This window comes from Poecilia reticulata, chromosome 14 (assembly GCF_904066995.2).
Source record: "Poecilia reticulata chromosome 14, P_reticulata-male-v2, whole genome shotgun sequence".
Classification (NCBI taxonomy): Eukaryota; Metazoa; Chordata; class Actinopteri; order Cyprinodontiformes; family Poeciliidae; genus Poecilia; species Poecilia reticulata.
The window spans coordinates 8133288-8155447 of record NC_088843.1 but is presented as its reverse complement, the minus strand read 5'-3'; the positions used below and the strand labels follow the sequence as shown (position 1 = coordinate 8155447).

The 22160-nt window shown below is 36.9% G+C and overlaps 1 protein-coding gene across 3 annotated transcripts in view; it reads right to left on the bottom strand.

Annotated features, from left to right (window-relative positions):
- The window catches only part of cadm2a (cell adhesion molecule 2a), a 224450-nt gene that overhangs the window by 35120 nt on the left and 167170 nt on the right, over positions 1–22160 (bottom strand). For all 3 annotated transcript variants that reach the window (XM_008427171.3, XM_008427172.3, XM_081615347.1), the window contains 2 exons: positions 13106–13258; positions 10754–10891 (listed from right to left, as the gene is read on the bottom strand). In XM_008427171.3, the coding sequence (XP_008425393.1) occupies positions 10754–10891; positions 13106–13258 (291 nt within the window). The remainder of the gene's footprint in view (positions 1–10753; positions 10892–13105; positions 13259–22160) is intronic.

Below are 22160 nucleotides of genomic sequence, written 5' to 3'. Positions count from 1 at the left end.
AAGATTTTAATTGGGATATTATCTAATAGTAGAACACAAAGAAAACTATGCATAGTTTACTCAAAAGGGTGCTATGCATTTGTATTCAGCCTCATTTAATCTAAAACTCCTAAATAAAAATGCATTCAACCTCCCACAAAACTTTGTCAAGAAAACCACCGTTGGAAGAAAGCCTTAAGAAGTATTCTTTAATTTTTCACAATCCAAATATAAAACCTCTAGTCTCTGTGAATCATGATGATTGCAGCATAACGCTAGGAAGACTTTTCTCAAACAGAAACATCTTTTGGGATATGTCTGTATGACTTATTTATCAAGAGATTCAATGTTTGCTTATTGTTTGTTTTTTTGCAAAATGGCACAGGCTCTTACAGATCCATCCATCCATCCATCCATCCATCCATCCATCCATTTTCTTGCACCCTTGTCCCTCAGTGGGGTCTATCTCCAGCTAACGTTCCGGGCGAGAGGCGGGGTACACCCTGGACAGGTCGCCAGTCTGTCGCAGCTCTTACAGATGAGATGGAAAATGTTTTAGAATGTCAGTTTTCAAGTTTTACCACAGAATCTCAATGGAATCGGAGTCTTAACTTTGGCCAGGCCAGTCTTAGACATGAATATGCTTTGATCTAAATCAGGGGTGCCCAAGTCCTCGAGATCAACTATTCTGCAACTTGTAGATTTCTCCCTTCTGTAACACGGCTGAATCAAATGGCTCATCAGAAGCTTTAATCTCTGCAGAGGCCTTGTAGTGAGTGATTCATTTGATTCAGATGTGTGAAAACAGAGATGCATCTAAAAGTCTCAGGACAGTACCGAGGACTGGATTTTTGATCTAAATCAAAAGTCACTGTAGAATGCAAATATATTGCACTCGTAATGTTTTTTTTTTTTTTTTGGTGAAATATTTTCAAAATCACATATCTTATTCTTCTTATGAACATTCAAGTTTATGGTTGTAACATGCAAAATGTGAAAAAAGTTCCTTGGGTGAAAATACTCTAACAAACAGCTGAATCCACTTAACATCAAAATAGGCCCAACAAATTTCACTAAATCTCATATTGATCAGCTGCACATGGTTATTTGTGGTACACATGTAACAGGATAGAAAGGGCGAACATGTATTTTTGTGACTGTATGTTTTATTCATGCCGCTGTGACTTGCAGGAGGCATCTTGAAATTACATCTTTAATGGTCATTGATCTGTTACGACCCAGGGAGCCGGGTAGTATAAATGTAATCCCAACGCAGACTTTTTTAAATAGCGTTCAAGCGAGGTTGTCAAATACTGCAAAACTGGCTGTATTTCACTTTTAACTAGAAAACTTCTTTAAATTCCCAAACCTGATTCTTATTTTTAGTTTTCGCAATGTCACTCATATTATCAACCATTTTTTTTCCTACAGACACTCCAGGAGCTTTCTACTTTACACTTTCCTCAATTGGCCGTTCTGGGGTGAGTTTTAGAATAATGATGGCCTCCTTATTCTGCTCTTACCCACAGCTGTCCAGGGCAATTACCCATAAATGAAGAAATACGCAGCACTATTTCAAAAGCTTGCTCAGTCACCGTGCGACTTCTTCAGGCAGACTTGAGTGATAGCAGATTGAAAAGCCAGCAGACAACGACCTAAAATAGAGCGAGGTATGTCAGCAGTAATAGTTCCCTGTCCTTGACTAAAAAGTTTGACAGTGTAAAGATGTGACCGCGAGTGAATCTGAATCAAACTCATGTTTTTCCCTCTAAGTCTCTTTGGAATAGATTTACAGGGCAACATGATGAAGTAATAACCTCTACAGTTTAGGTCAGAGAGTATGGTAATACTAGTCAGATAGCCAAGATCCTCTCCCTTATTCGAAATAAATATTCATTTCATCTCTGTCTTTTTTTGGTCTCCACGCGGCTCCCCCTGGTTCAGCGGTGTGTAAACAACTCCTACATGTGGTGATATTGGAGGAGGTCTCTCTGGGTTGTGGTGTGTAACTGAGATAGAAATATATCATTACTGGGTGGGGACTGAGGGGATCCGAGGGACAAAGAGAATGAGAAATAGGAATATTGGATTCCGTTTCACACACACACACACACACACACACACGCACACAAGCTTATGTCCTTACATGCAGGCTGTCTGCTCCATCTGTCTGTTTTGCTCACGCAGACACACACACACACACGCACACACACACACACACACACACACACACACACACACACACACACACACACACACACACACACACACACACACACACACACACACACACACACACACGCGTACACACACACACACACACACACGCACACTTAGCATAGGATGTCTGTTAACTGCATGCTGAATGGGTGATGGACTGCTTCAGTGGTTCTGCCGGTAATATAATCTTCCCCATTCCCCCAGATCCCACACCAATATGTCACAATTGTCATTTATTCCCGGCATGGTTGCCCCACAATCAGATGGGTTTTCACATTGTACACACACTGATCCTGCCAGGATGATGAACACTTCAAGGGCAACCCACGTATTCCCACACAAGCATGTATGCATACATACATTGAACAGCAACATGTGCAGAATTTCAGGTTTACTTGTTTCTGCTCTTTTATGTTTTTAGAGTAGGTGGGTGATGGGGGGTTTTGCAACAAGCTGACAATAATCCACACCTTCCCATTGCTAGAAGGAGTAAGATAGTAACAGGAAGGTAATTTTGGTTTGACAAAGATGAACATTATGTGCAAATGTGTCTGTCAATCATAGTCCTGAGAAAAGATTTTTTGTTTTGTTTTGCTGAAGTAAACAGGTCCTGAGCGTGTCTGATAAATGTATCACACATAACAATGAGATGCTAATTTAAAACTTGTCTGAAAAGACATGGTATTATTCATGAGATCAATGCATTTTTCACCACAGAAATGAAAAGCCTTTTTTTTGTCTTGTACACACTTTAGTTTTTAGGGTAAATGAATAGAGAACAATGACAAGACTTCTTAGAACTGTGTTTTTGAACTACTCCAGATTGATACTTTGCATTAAAGTGTCTTTTAAAGTGATGCTGATTATTAGTTCTTCAAGCTTTTCAGATATTTTCTTTGAGCTCTGACTGCTTTTTATTTTTTAACTTTCATATTTAGTCCTTTGCTATTTTTAGATGAATGGTAATCTGAACGGCACTCAATAGTAGAGGTGAGCAATTGCCAAAAGCCCACCTGAGCAAGTTTTGTTGTTGTTGAAGGGCATCACTGGCTGAAAGATAGTCAATGATAAACTCTAAGTATGTTTTTCTTTTTATCAGTTGCTGGTAAGAGTAGTTATTGCAACTGAACTATAAACTCTGATATAACCTACTGCCAACTGAACTTTCTATTACTGTTACTGTAAATAGCAGTAACAGTTCTTGTATTTTTCTATGTTAATCTGACAATGTTCATCCCTTTAGATATCAATCCTTTCCCCAACAACAGAACCACTTTACCTTTGACTTTCATGAATAAATGCTTAAAAGTAGGGCTGAGTGATATAAGCAATTTGCCCTGGTATATTTTTAGACTGGTTACATTTATTGAATTACATTTTTTGAAAACAATGTACAACTAGGAGTAATTTTGCTGCACCATACTTTGTACTTCTACTTGAGTAATATTTTGACGTAATGCTACTCTCACTTCAGTATGTTTTCTTGCTACTGTAAATTAGGAAAGTTATAAATTATAGATCTCAGTCCTTTTTTTTTTACTTGAGGTAACAAAGGCGAACATACAAGGATGGCAATGTAGCATCCCAAACAGAGAGATGAAAACATTCACCCTTAAAAGAAAGGTTATTTTTTAAAAGTCAATTTAGGTTTGAGTGTGGAATTAACACTTTACGCATCGACTAATGGACATCTAAAAGGCCAGATGTGGCCCAGGGACATAAAATGCCTTTCTGTTCTAAAAATAACTTTCATTTCAAATAGACTCTTTAGACAATGCACTTGAGTGTAACAAAAAGTCATAATTTACTGTGATATACGAAGCTTAATTTATTTGAAAATTATCACTCATCACAGCTTGATGTATAGAAAACAGTGTTTTAATGCCAATAAGTTGAATCTTAAGAGTCAATGAGCTGAAAAATGAGCATAGAGTGAATGACCATCTGGTAGATGAACCTCATTGGTCAAATATTCTTTTTTCTAAAATAAATTCTTTAGTTTCCAAACTACATACACTATGGTGTCAAAATAATTATTTCGATTTTTAAGGAAGTCTTTGTTGCGTTAAATTGATGCATCTTACTTCATATTTAGAAAATATGCTTGATTAAATGTATGTTGTTTTAAATCAGAATGAAAATCTCTAGTCTGTCCACACCGAGCATGTTAGATTAACAAGTTTCTCTTGTTGTTTTTCCTTTTCGAGATAGGTTGCCCTACACGACTCTGAATAACTCTGATAACAGATTTAATTATAATCTACCATGTAATTAAAATGAGCGATAACACTGATATATACTTAAAAGTGTGTGGAAGAACAGTATCGATTTCACCTAATCTCCTTGCTTATCTGGATCCTGGGAAACCCTTAATGCCTGATACCAGACTGAGCTGTCTGGACTGAGGCCAGAGTACAAAAGGTGTAATGGCAGCTACCGGCAGATGTCTCTTCAGTGAATCAATGAAGGGCCAAACACTGACTGCAATGACTTCAACAGCAGATCTAGCAACCATCTTACTCTGACATTTGTTTCAGATTAGCTTTTAAATGCCCAGTTTTGCAGCACCTGTAGCAGGAACTTCTTTGAACATAGAACTACATCATCACAACCTGCATGATCTTATATATGCAAAAAGATTTCAATCTATGTTTTTCATCTACGTCACAATGGTTTAGTCTCCAAACTATACAGATGTCTAATTTCATTTTTTAATAACCAATGCACATTATTTGATCAGCTACTTTTAAGAATACAGTATGCTATTATTAGAACTGAATTCATCAAGCTATTTAATTAGAATATGACTACATCATTGTATTTTATTTTAATGACTGGTGAAGGGACATTTTTTTTAGACTTCACAACTTTCAAGAACTACTTTGCAGCAGTATGAAAGTCAAACAAAGAATAGTATTAAAATGCAAATTAACACAAAGAGAAAACAGCTAGAAGACTTTCATATAGAGATTTCCTTCTGATGTTTTTAAGATACATATAATTGTCATTATACACCAGCAGAATGTTTGTGAGAGAGAAGTGGGGAGCAAGTGAGTGTTCACTGATTGAGCTAAATGATTAGCTGTTTATTTATCAATTAGCTTGGAGACTAATAATTAATTATTAGGGGCATGTTGCTTATTTAGAGTGAATACTATTATTATTATTATTATTATTATTATTATTATTATTATTATTATTATATTATTATTAAGGCAAGAATACCAGTTAAGATATCACCAAACATCTACTCTACAGCTACAATCGTGGCATGTATTCAAGTAAAGTACATGATACTCACTCAGTTGCTGATTATTTCTTCAGAGACAAAAGCCATCCTGTTCTCTATTCAGTGACTGTCATAGTCACTGAATAGACTATTCAGTGACTATAGAGTTTGACACGAACTCTTTCGTGTCAAACGAAAGAGTTTGTTTGACACAAATGAACTCTGTGTCAATTCCATCAACAACTCCTTTTCTAAGGCCATGGAGGTCAAGGCTGCCTATCATGTCTTATTTCTGGTGAGTCGATCACTTGCAAATAGCAGGCATTCCCAGCAATATAATTAAGAGGCGGTAAGCTAGTGGTACCACTCGAAGAGTTTCTGGCCTGAAAGTGGTGAACAAACACCGGCCAGGACCGCTCATTTGTTAGGATGTCCAGTTCTATGGAAAAACAGTCTGCCTTAGAAATTGATTTTTAATTAATCTTGAGACCAAATCAAATTCTCCTCCTCTGTCAGCCGTTGTGGGTATAAAATAAAAACGAACTCAAAATTATTAATGTGCACATAATGCTGAGGTTTTGCCTTGCTAACTAAATTTTGGGGTGATAGATTCACTCTGACTGATAGATTCACTCTGACCATCCAATCAGAGAGTGAAAACGTCTCATGTCATTGTGGATCTTCTAGCAAGCTCTGTAAGCTGAGTGGTTAAAAGAGCAGTTTCACTGCTGTGTCGTTCACTAAACACAGACCTGTTCTCCTGATTCTGAAGACCCTGGGCAGATTAGACACACCTGACAGCACACAGACACTGAAACCTCATTGGATGGACCATTGACAATCAACACAGACATGTACGGGAAGCAACACTGCCAACAGAATCAGTAGAAAAAAGAGAATTAGCTTATTGGAAGCAAATTAAAATGTATTAAAATTTATTTGAACAATATATATATAGTTTAGGTTTTCTGAAAGTGTTTATAGCTGCAGAGAAATCCCACCACGGCTTTCAAATGACTTGAGAAATCCTGCTATGGAACCACCTTATTAACTAGATGTGTTTTTGTCATACACACTTGTTAGTATAAAAGTGCCATTGACTAGTGTCTTTAAATGACTCTCAAAATTTCCTAGCACATGCCATTTTGGTATGCAAACACATGATTCCTTATGAATTTTACAGGTGCTACAAGGAACGTGCAGTGTGGAGTATATATACATGTTGTTCTTTCTAAATTAAGGGAGAACAGCTTTGTCGCTGTGACTAACCTTCTGACATCAACACACACAACACTTCAATATAATCATCTAAAGAGTCCGTAAAAGCAACTACTATCAATAAAATTGCACATCCTCTAGAGATCACCTTAACTACAAATATCTGGAGCAAACTGTAAACTTCTGGTGGTAAATTAATTCATTTAAAAATGCATCAAATCCCAACTAGCTTGTATTTTTCTGTACTGGGAGCTCTTTCCTCAGAAGTGGGCTACTGGGAGAAGCATTATTCACCCTTGGAGACTAAATAAGCCTGTTAAGAAAAGTGGTCACGCTGCTAATTAGTGTACTTTGTATTGTTATTATATGCTTGTTCTTCAGATGGGAAATACAACGTATAACAGAGTAGAGAATGAACTCTTGTAATATGTTGCAAATATATAGTAATTAGTGTAACTGGAAAAGTATAAAACTCCCCACATGTATCATATCTTTAATTAGGTGATAGATTGTTGTGTTCTCTTTAATTACTGGAGAATCTAATGGTCTTTTTAATGAGCGCACAGGATAAGGAGAATACCAAGCACTAGGAACCCATTTCGTTTTCACTTTGGAGGCAAACATTTTTTGCCCAAGTCATGCAAATAAGGGAAAGATTCCAAAAATACGAAGATAAAATCAAGTTAGTTAGAGGGACAATTTTGTGTCAGATATACATGTTAACACCGTCTAAGCAGAAAAAATAAACATGCTAATTTATTGAAAATAAAAATTATGCACGCTTTGGGAAAAAGAAAAAAAAAAGTTTTTCTGGTTCAATAATCCCTCGCATGAGAAAAGTAAAAATAAACCACATATCTGTGAAGCGTTTGAGCTCTGCATTTGAAATCCTTTTTTTCTAAATCAAATTGTACAACAGTTAATTGAGATTTAGGCTGTGCAGCACCTGGCTGCTTGTTATTCTCATTACTGAGTGGCAGTGATCCGGTGGGTTAAGCAAAGATTTTGACAACATCTATTCATGCAATCAAGTAATTTAAAGGGTTGTTTATATTTACATTTTCAAATTTGTATCGATTTACAAAAAAATAAAAGAGTTGATTTACATTTCATGATTTGCATTAAACTCACTTTCTTGTACAACCAAATAACATTTATTAAGGTTCTGCAACTGTGCTGATGATCTGTGAGTGTCTTCCATCTGCAGGTTTTGGCTGATTCAGTGGAGCATCTGTTTCATTTTTTGCTGAAAAGCATAATCTCATCATTTTATGCCCCGATCTTCCAAATATATCACAGATGCCTTTCTGCTGTTTTGTTCAAAAAGTTGCAAGACTAATGATTGATCATGTTAAAAGGCATAGCTCACATTGTTACTTTAACAACTTTTTTTCTTTTCAGGAGCATTTTGGACAGACGCTAACAACAGCTATGTTCAGTTTCTTACATAAAGTTGAGAAATATTTTAGAAAGAGAAGAAGGAAGAAAGCAAATACAAGAGTGCAGTTGGCATTAGCCACAGCAGAATTGTGCTGAATATATTACACAAATTTATCAGATGCATGTTTATGAGGGATTGTTACTATATTGTAATACATGATACTAAGACAGTTGCAAATCTGCCTGCACAACATATTGCTTGACCCTAAAAAGTCACTTTAGTTTGAAAAGGCAGATTGTGATTAACATAAATGTCAGAATTTCAAGATTTGTTGGTTTCCTTGCTATAAAGGATGATGGCATCAACTCGTTAATTAATGCAGAAGAACCAAAGGATGAAGCTAATGCAGTGATCTCAGGTCAGAAGGTAAATGCTGACTCTGCTCCGGGATAAATAACTAACAAGCAGTTACATAATGACAGTAATAAATTATAGTGTAAAGTGTAATTTGACATATGGCTGCATTGCTCATCAGTCACAAAGTATATTCTTGAATAGATCATGCACTGTATTTGAAACCGGTCAATAGATGGACGGAGCTGTACTACTTTTACAGTGGTCTGTGTTGCCTCTAAAGGGGCGGTAATTCACAAAGCTTCACAGACACAATTCATCTCCAAGCTTATAGTGCTGGTTGCTGGGCGATGAAAACGATATCCAAAAAGTTTGGATGCAGGAGGATGTAACTGTCAATCTGTCAGAAAAAAGTTCAAAAACTTTCACAGAAGAGGACGAGGAGGAAAAAGAGTTGAGCAGTAGCTGAGAGAGTAGAGTTTAAAGTTTGGAGAGTTTAGGCTTATGAGAGGACTACTTTTACTTCCACTGACTGAGTAAAGCGCAAACTGATGTCTTACTGCAGTGTTAGTGAGACTGACACCAAAACTCACAAAAACAACCAACTTCAGACTGAAGAACAGAAGTTTTAGTGCACATATAATCCAAGTCCACAAAATGTTTGCTTATGACTGAATCCCTCTGATTGGATGCATCAAGGTATCTTCAAGATGTCGTCACATAGTGCAGTAAAAGTAATTTTAACTCCACCAGACGGCATGGCTGCTATGCACTCAGCTTGGTGCAGAGCTGAGCTATTCTCTAGTTGAGCATCAGAGAGATGAATAATTTTGGCAGCATCCAACAGACCTTTCGTGGGAAGCAAAATTCACATCATTCTTCAAACTTCTAGAGCAGAAGTTGCTGTAAGTAGGTAGTGAACTTCCATTTGTTTGCAGGATACATGAATTTTCTGCAGTAAAGAGGCATAATGCTATTGCAGAATGGTATTCTTCTGTCAGAGTGCAATTTGATTTATGTATTCTGTTACGGTTTCATATATTCTCATTTATGCACATATTCTCTTTGATTTTTATATTCCGAATTAGAGTTTGTCCATCTTGATTCTTTAGTCAAAGATAATCTCTGTGCTGCTCATGTCTCCTTTCCAATTAAACTAGTAATGGTTCTTATTTTAGATAACCTGCCAAAGAACTTAAGAGTTTAAGAGTAATATGGTAACTTTTAATTGGGACTCTAATGTGTTAACTTTGATTAATTAATTAGAAAAAGGTTAATGTGTTTTCCTTTTCACATGCCAAGGTTGCATTTGTTCCTGGTAAACCCATAAATTTGATGTGGAAACATCTGTAAACAACAACGACGGAGAGTAAAGTTGCTTCTTTTGGCCCAATGAGGATTCAATTTTGTTTCAGAAAATGATCTGATGTGGGGTTCGAAAAGACTATTGCTGTGTGCATTATTCAAACCTAAAATACCATATCAATGCAAAATATGTTCCAGCAAGCACAACCTCCCACTACTTTTAATACTTTGCATTTTAATAATTATCCACAATTTATATTACGCAGCTTTGTGAAACCACATATCACTACAAAATCCATAGAAAAAAATGAAAGAAGAAACCGCTAGAAGAAATTTCTCCTTGTGAAGTTGCATAGGAACGTACTGGAACATCTCAGTAAATTAAATATTACTGAAAAGCTAATTTATTTAAGTAGGTCAATCAAAGAAGCAAAACTATAAACAATATTTTATGGGACCAATAAAAAGTTAATCAGTAGAGTCCAGTAGATGCAGCAAGACACACAAGGATGAAAATATACAGAAGGTCGTTGCTGAAGAAGCTGGTGATTGAGAATTTTAATTTGGAAGGTTGAGTGGAAGGAAAGACAAGCAAGTGACCTGGAGAGCAACTGTCTAGAGAACTGAGATCAACATCCTTTGAAGAAAATGTTGGGAGAATTACAAGGTAAAGAGGCTGCAGTCAGTGCTTCAAGGTCAAACACAAAGACGTACATACCTTTTAATAGATCAACATTTCAATTGCTTTTTTTTAACTTTTTTAGAAGTCTTCTCTAATGCTTCAACTTTTGGGGAAATTGAATTTTTGTTTTTTATTAGCTGTAAGCCATATTAATCAAAAATAATCCGAATAAATTGCTTGAAATATGGCACTCTGCGTAGCAATAAATTTTATACAGTCAGGTTCCTCTTGGTAATGCTTCAAATATTGAAATAAGTGATCACTAATTTATTGTTAGTGCTGTTGTTGAACAAATACAACCAATTATCCAGTTGGTCTGTTGTCATTCAGCATCTGTGCAGCAACAGACGTGATGCATTTAAATACAAATGCAGACATGAGGCACCTTTGACTTCCTTCTCATTCCTGAACCAGCGGAGGTCGGCAGCGGGCTTGCTTCCCTGAGTGATGCAGGTCAGAGTGATGTGGTCCCCCTCCATGGCTGGCTTTGTCAGGCCGTTGATCTCCGGCTTTTCTGGCACACCTGGATGATGGAATGGAAATCACAGCAATAGAAATAGTTCAGGCACCACAGTCTGTCATTATGCAGCAATAATTCTATTATGGCTGCTTGGGATTTTTTTCAGTAGCTTACCCACATGCAGAGAGATTAAGGAGCACACTCCAGAGCTTCACCAAACAGTTCCAGGACACATCAGGCTTTTATTGGCATACGGTTAAGAGGTTTTGCTTATTATTTGTTTACAAAAAAATACTGACACCTCTCCGTATAGCTTATTGCTTACTGTAATTCTGTGTTTTATGTAACCCTGCTTTAATTCATGAAGTATACTTGGAAAAGTATACACACCACTCTTTCACACTGTCACATATCCAAAAATTCATGTATTTTTTTGACTTTGTATGCAATTAACCAACACAAATTTTCACATGATTGGTAAGTGAAAGGAAAATTATAATTTTCATTTTTATTTTGCAAAACACAAAACAACAGCAGAATGTCTTTTGGGGTATGTCTGCATGAGCTTTGCACATTTAGACATCAAAATGTTTTCCTGATCTTCTTTGCCAAATAGCTCACAGTACGTTTGGCTGGAGAGAATGACAGAAATAATTTTAAACACTAAGTAGTGTTTTAAAAAACATTCGCATGGCTACACTCCTGTACACTGATAACTGTAGCAGGAAGACTTTTTAATTGACATGCTATCACCATGGTAACAGCCAGTGCCCAAAAGGCATCAATCAAGACACAAAGGTTAAGTTGAAAAACCTGTTTTAGTTTGAATGTGTGTACATGTGGGTAAGAAAAAGCTCATGACTAGGTAAGAGGCCACAGGCTTGTACAGAAAATGTTAATTACTGGCCTTTCCTGTAATGAGTGTTTTAAGTGACTTGCATCTGCCCTTCTGTTGTCAGTGAGCAATAGGTTTGCCTCGGGCTGAGTGACTGCAAGGTCTGTCAGTCAATGCCATTGACTGACTCTTGGCTTGTTTGTCTAACCACCTCCACATTTAACTGTGCTAAGTTGTTAGCACAGTTAAATGGACCTGATGGTTACTGTTTGTGAACGGGTAAAAGCTGAATACATAATGTCAGCAAAAGCTGCAATATTCAGCAAGAACTGACTTTACTCATGTAATGAAGCAATTAGAATTGCATTTTATTTTGTAGGTTTTCAATGCTGTTGTTCTGCAGTACAGGAAAACATTTTTGTTCTATCTAAGTTATGTTGCCTACTTTTGTGGATATGTTACTGTAGCTTTACAAAAAGGACTGATAGTTTTTTTTCTTTCTTACACAGAATAGGAGAAGATTAGACACGATATTCATCTGATGTCGTCATGTTCATTTTGTACAAAAAAGGTTAGGGCCATTGAAAATAAAACATTTGCACATTATGCCTATGAATGTGTGGATGTATGCATAAATACTTTTCCAAGGCACTCTAGTTTTTAATAATTTAGTTTTTAATGACTAAAATTAAAGTCTGCAATTGTATTAAATGAAATTTAATCTGAATGTCTGAATGAAGTATGAATCTGATGATACAGTATTTTTAGCGGTTGATTATTACACTGCTTTCGTCTGTGTCAGTATTACACGAGTAATTGTTTCCTTCTTCTAACAGAAAAACACATATTTGTATGTGTAGTCCAACAGATTTGAGTGTGAAGCCGTTTGAGCATTTCCTCCAAATCATTTTTACTTGTGTTCATTGCCAGCACTGAGTGTCTTGATGTAGCAGCTGATAAAACCAGGCCATTCCCAGATCATTTTGTATAATTATTAAATCGGCGTCTTTGTTTCCTGGCGTGCTACATTAAGTATTGTTCAGCATTGCACAAATAATTTCCCCCACATCCTTATTGAGCGGTCGCCTTTAATGTCTCTAATTTTGAGAACGCTTGTTAACACAGAGAGCTAGCTAATGGTCCTGGAGTGCATGAGCACATCTATTAACATTAGCAAAAAACTAATTGGAAAGATAATAAGCCCAGAGGCAGGAAATGAAGCAATGTTTGTGTAAAGTGATGATCACAACACAAACATGTCTGAAAGGGAGGAGTGGTATTAACAGTCTGGGGTTTGTGTTTGTTTGTTTGCGTGTCCAGCTGCAGGCAAAAGCAACATGCAGTTTTAACCATATTAAATCAAAACAAAAGGCATTAGTGGATACATTTTCTACAAAGAAAGACAAAGACATTATGCAGCTATTTGTATAAAATGCTCTTACCTAAGACAGTGAGGTAAGCTTTGGCTGTTCTGACCGGCATGGTGAAGAGAGAGCAGGTGTACAGGCCCTCATCACCCAGTGTGACGTCGCTGATGCTGATGGTCAACTCTGACGATGTGGCGCGCACAAGCTCAATCCGGTTGTCCCTTAATGCTGCACATGTAGACACGAACAGGGAGGAAACAGTACAAGCTGAATGAATATGGACTTGGGAAGACAGATGTAAAATACATGTCTTAACAGAGCAACCGGGTGGAGGTTTTTAGTGCATTCATAATATTTGATGAAAAGCAAACCTTGCTATTGGAGTACATTAAAAACCCTGTTTTTATATCACTTATATGATGGCAAGATTGTCATTCTAACAACTCCATTACTCATTCACACAAGAACAAAATCTCTGAACAAAGAAGCTGTTTGTGGTGAAGTGGGGTTTCTTGCAACCAAATGCACCTCTTTTGATTTGAACCCTACTTGGATAAAACTTAAAACTAGAGATGTACAAGCGACCAGGATGATTTTGGTCTGACTGGTTCTAATCAGTGACTGGCAAGTCAAACAAAGAAAATATGTAATGTTTTTTCCCCAAACTTATAAATGGATCGAAATAAGAACACACACACAATTCCATAAAAGCATTAACCAAAAGCATGCAAGTTGATTAAATTTTTCTAAAACTCAATACATTTTAAGATTGGGTATATATGTACTATGATGTATCACTGTTTAAATTCTCACAGTTTACACTTTTACTGTTGAATTTATTAACCTGCAGCACTTTGACTTTCTTGTATTTGAAATGTTTTTGGAGTATTTGAAACATTTAAGTGCCAATCAAAAAATCAAAAATGTCTGTAAGAGAGCTATGTGCTTTATGTGTTCTAAAGAAATTTTGAATTGTATTTATGAATTCTCTTACACGACAATAAAAAAAAAAAAGTGTGACCTTAAAAACACCTGTCCGTTAAATCTGAAAAAGAAAAGGATTTCAAAACCTCCACAGTGAACTATGGTGGAACCAGTTTCTCTGCTGAAAACCACAGGTAACAGTTTGAAAATGTAATCTTTCCGAAAAGAAAAGTAACGCGATGGAAATCAATACTGCAATAGGAGGAATGGAGAGAAAAGCGCACCAAGAGTTTGGTAAGATGTGAGAGTTGAAAAAGATTTGCTGGTTGATCAGCACTCAACAGTCTCCAAGCTCGTCCTTTCATTTTGTATCTGTGATTCAGTGGGAACAGGCACTACAATTTCAGAAAGTAGTGACACCTTGAAAATTGGCAGGATTTGTCACTTTCATCTAAAGGGTACATTCAAAGCTATAAAACCAAAACACGTAAAAAGACAAGCTTGTGCATTCAAAAAAGACCCCTTGAATTTGTCAATTGTGTGAACAATTTCTGTTCATCCCGTTTCTATGACCCTTGCTGAAGAGAGTATCCATTCATGTATTGTCTTTGCATGAACAAAGCATTTCCACAGAACTCATTTAATTTAAGCACCCAAGGATGCTTTGCTTTTAATGGTTTTTTTTGCATGTCAGTCTGTGTGTGTAGGTGTGTGTGTGTGTGTGTGTGTGTGTGTGACTGAAACACTGACAGAATATGCTGAGTTTAAGAGAACAAATCTATGCCTACGTGTGAAAATATATGTATTCCTAAGTAGACATCTCACTAGTCAACATTTATTTATTAGGATCTCCATTAGTTTCTACCAAACTGGTTATTAGTCTTCCTGAGGTCCAACTGATAAAACACAAAAAAATGTTATTACACACATAAGACCATTTTGAAATCTCAATCTCATAATTTGGCTTTGTGACAAATGCATCTTGCATTTGAGCAGCAGCCTTAAATACTTGGAGCTTCCCCTAGTTTCATAATTGAGCTTATATGCACAATTATGAGGCATGTGCACCTCTTCCCAGCATTGGACCATAATGCAAATAAATATTTACATCTATGGAACTTGAGCATAACAAATATCAATTTTTGGTGTTTTTTGGAATGGATTTGCTTCATTGAATTGGTTAAACCCTTTTTATCTTATATTCAAATTACACATGGCTGGTATAAAAGGATGTGGCATGGTCAGAAAGGCAATAAAAACTTTGATTTTGTGTGAGAATAAAATTGCCAATATAACCAGAAGGTTTGCTTTAAAACAGATTTGACTCTTATTTGCAGCATTATATCATATTAAGTAGCATCAATACCATAAGTGTGTGAATTTTTGTCTAAGACCAATAAACTGCAGACAATTTCTGAAAGGTAGATGCAAGTTTACTGTTTAAATTAAAGCTATAATGTGCCATTAGCAGGATAAAACGCAACAGGCATCTTTAAGATGAAGGCATAAACTGCCTCTTTATGGAAATCTCAGAGAACTGTTGCTGCCCTCTGAACATTTACCACATCACAATATTCCTCTAATCACTCTCTTATTTCAAAAGAGATTTGCTGGTGCTCACAAGTTCATAAAGCTTCTTGCCAAAACAAGCCGAGTATGAAAAGATGAGGAAAGAACACTAGTTTAAATTTGGGGTCATAGTAAAGTGCAAAACAAATTAATCTGAAATGAGAACAATTAATTTTGGACCATCATCTCAAAAACAGAGTTTTTCTATTTATTCACTCCAAGTTAAGAGTAAGAATCAGGCAGTATAGTCGTATTTTCATTCTTGCTGCAGCGTTCACAGAGTGAACAAATATGGAGGACAAATAGGAAAAAGTCTGATGTCATCTCAGTCAGTCATGGGATGCTAAGAATTGCTTTGCTGCGTCCAGGCCTATCCCCTACAGCAAATGGCAAAAGAGTTGGAATCAGTCTGACTAAACGACATCTGCTCACTCTCATTTATTACTGCATTTGTTCTGTCCCTTCTCGTTCCTCGCAACACCGGTTATCTCTGCACGCCGTGCACCGACTCTGAACAGGCGTGACATGTTGATATACTGTAAGCACATGATATATCTTTAGGCTTTACACCTGTGACAGTGCATTTCTGCTTCTGTGCACGAATGAATACACACGGTCATCAAAGCAAGACAGCAGAGTTAGTTTTAGTCAAATGCACTGCCAGCTCACTTAATGAAGAAGCCCATCTTGAAAAGATGCGGTATATATGTTCCATGTTGTATGCTCGCAAAAGACAAAAATACAAGACTACTGAAGCTCACTCTGGTCACAAACTCTATATATCCTGCTTGAGTAGCACTTTTTCTGCTTCCTCCCACCCCAAGACCTAATTCTGTCTACTCCAGCGGCTTCACTAACCTGTGCAAGTTAAACAATGCTTCAATTCAACTGTTTTCTTATTTGCTTTGGGCAAGGAACTATGAGCAGCCAAATGTCAGAAAATACATTTACTGGCTCACTAGCTGTCTCAATGCTACCCTGCCTTCATCTTCGCCTCTCCTCAATGCTTCTTTTAGAGAAGCAATTTATGAGACATCCAGAAACCGAGAAACGCACAGAGTATTCAGTCCTGTAGGTCTACTGAAATCGAAAAATACAAAAATGAACTTGGTGACTTGACAAGCTTGGATGACACTGCACTATGTAGTGTATCAATAGAATAATATAATAAACTTATATGAGTCATCACCAGCATCCAAATGTCAAGGCCAATTAAAAATACAGTTGCTTATGAACTTGAGGACCATTGTCATTTAACACAGAATTAAGAATATGTCCTCACCAATTAGCATTACAGCAATCAAACCATTCTAATAATCACTGGCCATCTTTTATCCTTATTCTAGTGTTGTTTTGATGAGTGGATGATGAGCTCTAAGACCTTTAGACCAGAAGGCCTCCGCCACCTATATCATTAAATTCTTCCAGTGATTTAAAAAAAATAAGATTCAAGTTCAGAAAATACCAACAGAGGGCGTGGAAGGAATCCAAGAAGAACCACATTTTTTCTGAGAGAAAAATGTGACAATAGAAATTATTTGCTTTCTGGGTAAAACATAAATTCCCAATTGAATGTAGACAAAGACCATGACTTCTGAAGTGCTAAACAGACTAAGGAGTCCAAAATTAGAATAGTAACAAAAAATGTGAGACCACCTGTAATAAAAAAAAAATCAAGCTGGAGCAGAACTGGACATTGCAACATAACATAACAATGAAAAAAGATACCATTAAATCCACCAAGGACTTTCTGAATAGAAGTGAGAAATGGGAAGGCCTGGGCCGAGTCGAAGCCCAGATCTAGATCTCAGTGAGATGCAGTGGGATGACTAGAAACAGGCTTTACATGCAAGAAATCCCTCAAACATCTCACAGTAAAACTTTCCTTAGGCCATTTTCCTTAGAGACTGGCAAATGGCAACAAGTGTCTTACTGATGTTATTTCAACCAAAATGGTTCAGACAAGCAAATAGGTGATAGGCTGGCTAATTTAATAGTTTGATTAGGCTTGGGGGTTGATAGACCGTTTTCTATATGCCAGTAAAGACTGAAGACTTTAAATATACATTAAAATAATAAGAACTGAAGACTCACATGCTTTTAGCACATTGGGCTTTCATGTGAACACAGTAAGTAAAAGCAAACAGAGCCTTAGCAGTATAACCTCTGCTCCACACTCTGCAAAGTGAATGGTTGGGTATTGACAGAGCAGCCAAAAAGGAGGAAATCATCCGTTGCTATTCATCAGCAACTGCAGCAGTCTGCCATCCATTACAAACCATTAGCACTAACAGTCTTCAGTGTTTTCATGAAGGATAGTGTTGTTGTCAACATCAAAGAATAGCACATTTGTATTTGACAGATTATTTACTGGATGTACAACCATATTTTCTGCTCAATGAGCTCCAGCTTTTGTCTCTTATAAAGATGGACAGAAAGTAACGATGCATTTGTCAACATCAAAGTCTGATTTGCCTCTCCAACAAATGGTCAATACACCTTTGTAGATTCTGCTGCTTGCAAAGCACATAGATCTTGGTATTTGTATGCGTTAACAAGAAAGAAAGCCATATATTAAACATTTAAATGCATAAACCTTACCAACTCAAAGCACCTCAAGACTCGACAGGTACAAGTTTGCCAAAGTGGTTGCACTTTTCTTCAAAAGCCTGTGGATGCACAAAGATTTTCCATCTAATTACAAGTGCTGATGACTGCTGGCTCTGTTAAAGTTTCCCTGAATGCAGCCAACTCCGATCAGATAGCAGCGTGTAAACGACAGCGACACCAAAGCCACACGATGCTCTTTTCCCAAACAGAAACGGACAGAACAGAGAGGGCAAGTGTCAGCTATCTCTTTTTAAAAATCTGCTGAGGGTGAGAACAGAGGCACAACGTTGAAAGGGGAAAAAAAACTGAGACTAAAGGAAGCTGCAAAGAGTCAGAGATGGCTCGTTTCCTTTAAATTAGAAGTGACATTTTTATTCCTAGGGAACATGTTCAGTGAACTGGCAGCCTCACTGATGCTAACTGTAATGATACAAACATGTTGTATAGGATATTAAGATACAATCATTGCTGAGAAGTAAATGAAAACAAAGCATGAACAGTAATCAACAGTCTGTTTCCTCTGTGTACATCCAACATCCCTAATGTTGGTTTTGACTCTGAAAGATCCAGGTGTTCAAAATATTTTCAGGAAATGTTATACTCTTCTTTATCTCTTAATTGCCTTATTTATTGTCTTATTACATTTTGCCTCCTACATCTCACTCATTGTTTTAAATAATCTCATGGTCAATGGAGAATGCATACACCAGCACAAAGTAGTATGAAAATCCTTAAAGATGTTTTGTAAAATAAAGAAGCAAGTTTACAGCAGATCTTCTTGTAATAGGTTTCAATATAAACTTAATTTTCTATCTTATAAAAGAAAGATGTTTAAGCTGTTGTTACAATATTTTTCTTCCCAACTTGTTGGTGTTATGAAATACCAATATTTATACAGGTTTAAATGTGAGAACGTTTAGAAAATGTTGTGGACCGTCGAGGCCTGTCAGGTTTTTGAAGAGCTTGCTCATAATGCATCTCCATCTTTCATTGTTTCTGTGTGTGCATTGGGCTTAAGAGTGTGGAAGTCATGATGCAACTATATCAGTACAAACTACTTTGCTTCTGTCATCATCATTATTATTATTATTATTATTGCAAAACAAATATCAGTTGAATCAATAATAAAATAAGGGTGTTTCCATGTAAATCTGGCGTTACATCTGTAAGTCGATGCCAGACTCTAGTGTAGTTTTAGAGTTGATCTTCCAATGTCAGTGACATAAAAGGGTGGTTAACAATATTGTAATGAGGTATCACTTTAAAATAAAAATGATTACTTATTAAATTATCACTACGCAACCTCAGCCTTTTTTAGCCCTTATTTTTTGTCACGTCTAGACATTTAAATTGGATACTTATCAATCCGTCTTCTGCAAAAACTCTGTCCTAGTTATTAAAATATAGAAAAATGATTCTAAGCATGTGTGCGTGTTTTGGTGTTAATTACATTTCTACATCTGGCTTGTACAGACATGAATAACACATGCATGCACAATGCAGTCATGACTCCTTTTCTGTCAAACATATTTGCACACTTCCCTTCATTCTTTTATAATCTCTCTTTCTTTTCCCATCTGCCCTTTCCTTTCCAGCTTTCTCCCATGTCTCTCCTCCCCGTCCCTTCATCTATCTAGGGACAGCGTGTATTAGGACAGAACCTTGGCAGGTGTTTGCTCATTCAAGTGACACAGTTTTATAATGAGAAAAGTGCAAATTTCAAAATATACATTCAGCTGTCTCTGTGTGGATGCGGACGCTCTCTTTTCCTTGTCAACAACCCATCTCGGCATTGAATTTGTCTGCGCGTGTATGCATGTGTGTGATTGTGAGAGAGATAGGAGAGCAAAGCAAACAGAAACAATCCTCACTGAATAGTTTTCATATGCATTCTGTAGCTTGAGTCATTCCTCAACCTCCATTACCTGTTGTATGTTGCTGAGATAAAGCAGGCTGTGTGATATGTAAAATGTGCCTTTCTCCATATGGTAATTGGCTTGCAGAGATTTTTCTTTCCTGTGACAGAGATGATTTTCTTTCATCAGTCTCTCCCTGCCGTGTGGAGTTCAGTGGGACACCGTCACCAGCCCCACTTCATTAAGTCCTTGTGAGAAGCAGGTCACTGAGGAGACAGCTTTTGCCCATCAACTCAATAGTATTTTTTTTAGCATTTTTTTTTTCTCCTCAGCTCAAGACTGCAGCAGGAGACCAGATGCCTTGGTCTACAAAGTAAAGAAAATTTCGGAGGGGGAATTCAGTGGCTTGCAAAATAATTCATGCTCCTTTAACTTCTCATATTTGGCCCCAATACAGTCTTAACCTTTAATATATTTTATTTTGATATTGGGGATAGATGAACATAAAATAATACAAATTTGAAGTGGAAGGAAAATTACACATGTCTTTTGCAATAAAAAAAAGTTAATATTTAGTAGGGTTGCAATTATATTTGTAAATCTGTTTACCACTTCATCTACCAGCTGTGTTATTTTGGCCATTTTCCTTTGTAAAAGGATTCAAGTTCAGACAGATTGGATGGAGAACATATGCAAACATCATTCTCCACTAATTGGCACTGATTCTAAACCGAGTTTAGGCCTGGACTTCAACTGGGCCAATCTACCACATAGGAATGTTTTTTTATCAAAACCATTTGTACTTTGTAGCCAGCATATTTAGCACTGTTCAACTGGAAGGTAAACCTCTGCACCAGTTTACAGACAACTGCAGTCCATAAAATTGCTTTCATGAGGATTGCCCTGCATTTAGTTTAAAATGATCTGACTAACTTTCCTATCTTTCCTGCCATGCTGGTTACCACACCAAGATGTGGTACCAGCATGTTTCACAGTTGGGATGGTATATTTAGGGTGATGTACCACACAAAGCTTTTGCACATATTCCTAAAAGTTTGTTTTCTGACCAGAAGACATTCTTCCACAAAAGGTTTCTTTTTAGCTCTGTGCTCTCTTCCAAGTGAGACAGATTAAGCAGGTGTCTAAAAGCAGGAAAATATTCCTGTTTATCTAAGGAAGATCCCTGTGAGTGATTAAGTAGCTGTACTAATGCACACAGTACTAACTGGATCTGTTGCTTTATTTGAAGATTCAACCTCTTTCTCACTCTAACCTGCTTTGCAGTACAAACAGAGCTGACATTTGCCTGACACCAGATTTTCTGATTTACGAGATACAACACAAGCAACACATTCACAGACATTTTCTTTTAGTAATTATAATGTCTGTTTGGATGAGCACAATGAAAACGCAAATAAGAAGATCTAGTGTATTTTTTCTTTTTAATGAAAAACTAAATATCTCATTCAGATAAAGACAATTCCCAAAGAGAAGCAGCACAGAAGCAATCTCAAGGTCAAAAAAAAAAAAAAAAGTTTCTTCTATAGGTGATAAAAGCTTTTGCAAGCTCCCTCATAAAATGCATCTTTAATTCCTCTCCTTTATCCCACCAAGGCCTACATTTCGTCTCATTTTTTCTTTTTTTTTCACCACTCATGTTTTATGGTCCTTGTCTTGGAGAGAAGTGTCTTGTTGGGGATCTTTGGAGATTTACAGTCAAGTGTTTTTCTATCAGAGAGAGCCCATACCAATCCTCAGACCGATAGGAAAGGATGTTTCACCAAGGCACTATTCCAAGAAGGAGAAAGAAAAGTCAGCGGTCTAAAAAAAATTTTGCCCCCTGCTAAGATTATGTTTCGAGAGAAACTTCTGTTATCTGCTTAATAAGAAAAAAGTCTGCCAGTTTTTCCTTATTTTGGTATTTACTTTGGAGAACTTTTAAAAGCCTATCCTCTAAATTGCTCAGGCATGGATCCACTGAATGCATCGAAGCTTTCAAGGACTCATGGTGGAAAGCTGGAATGCTTGACATTCCACGTGCACACATGTATGCGTGCACTTACAAACCTACTCACATGCTCACACAACCATAAACAGGCAGAAAATTGATTTAGGCAGCTGAATATTTGACATCTAAGAACTTGAATGGTTTCATATTCAGCAGCTCAGGG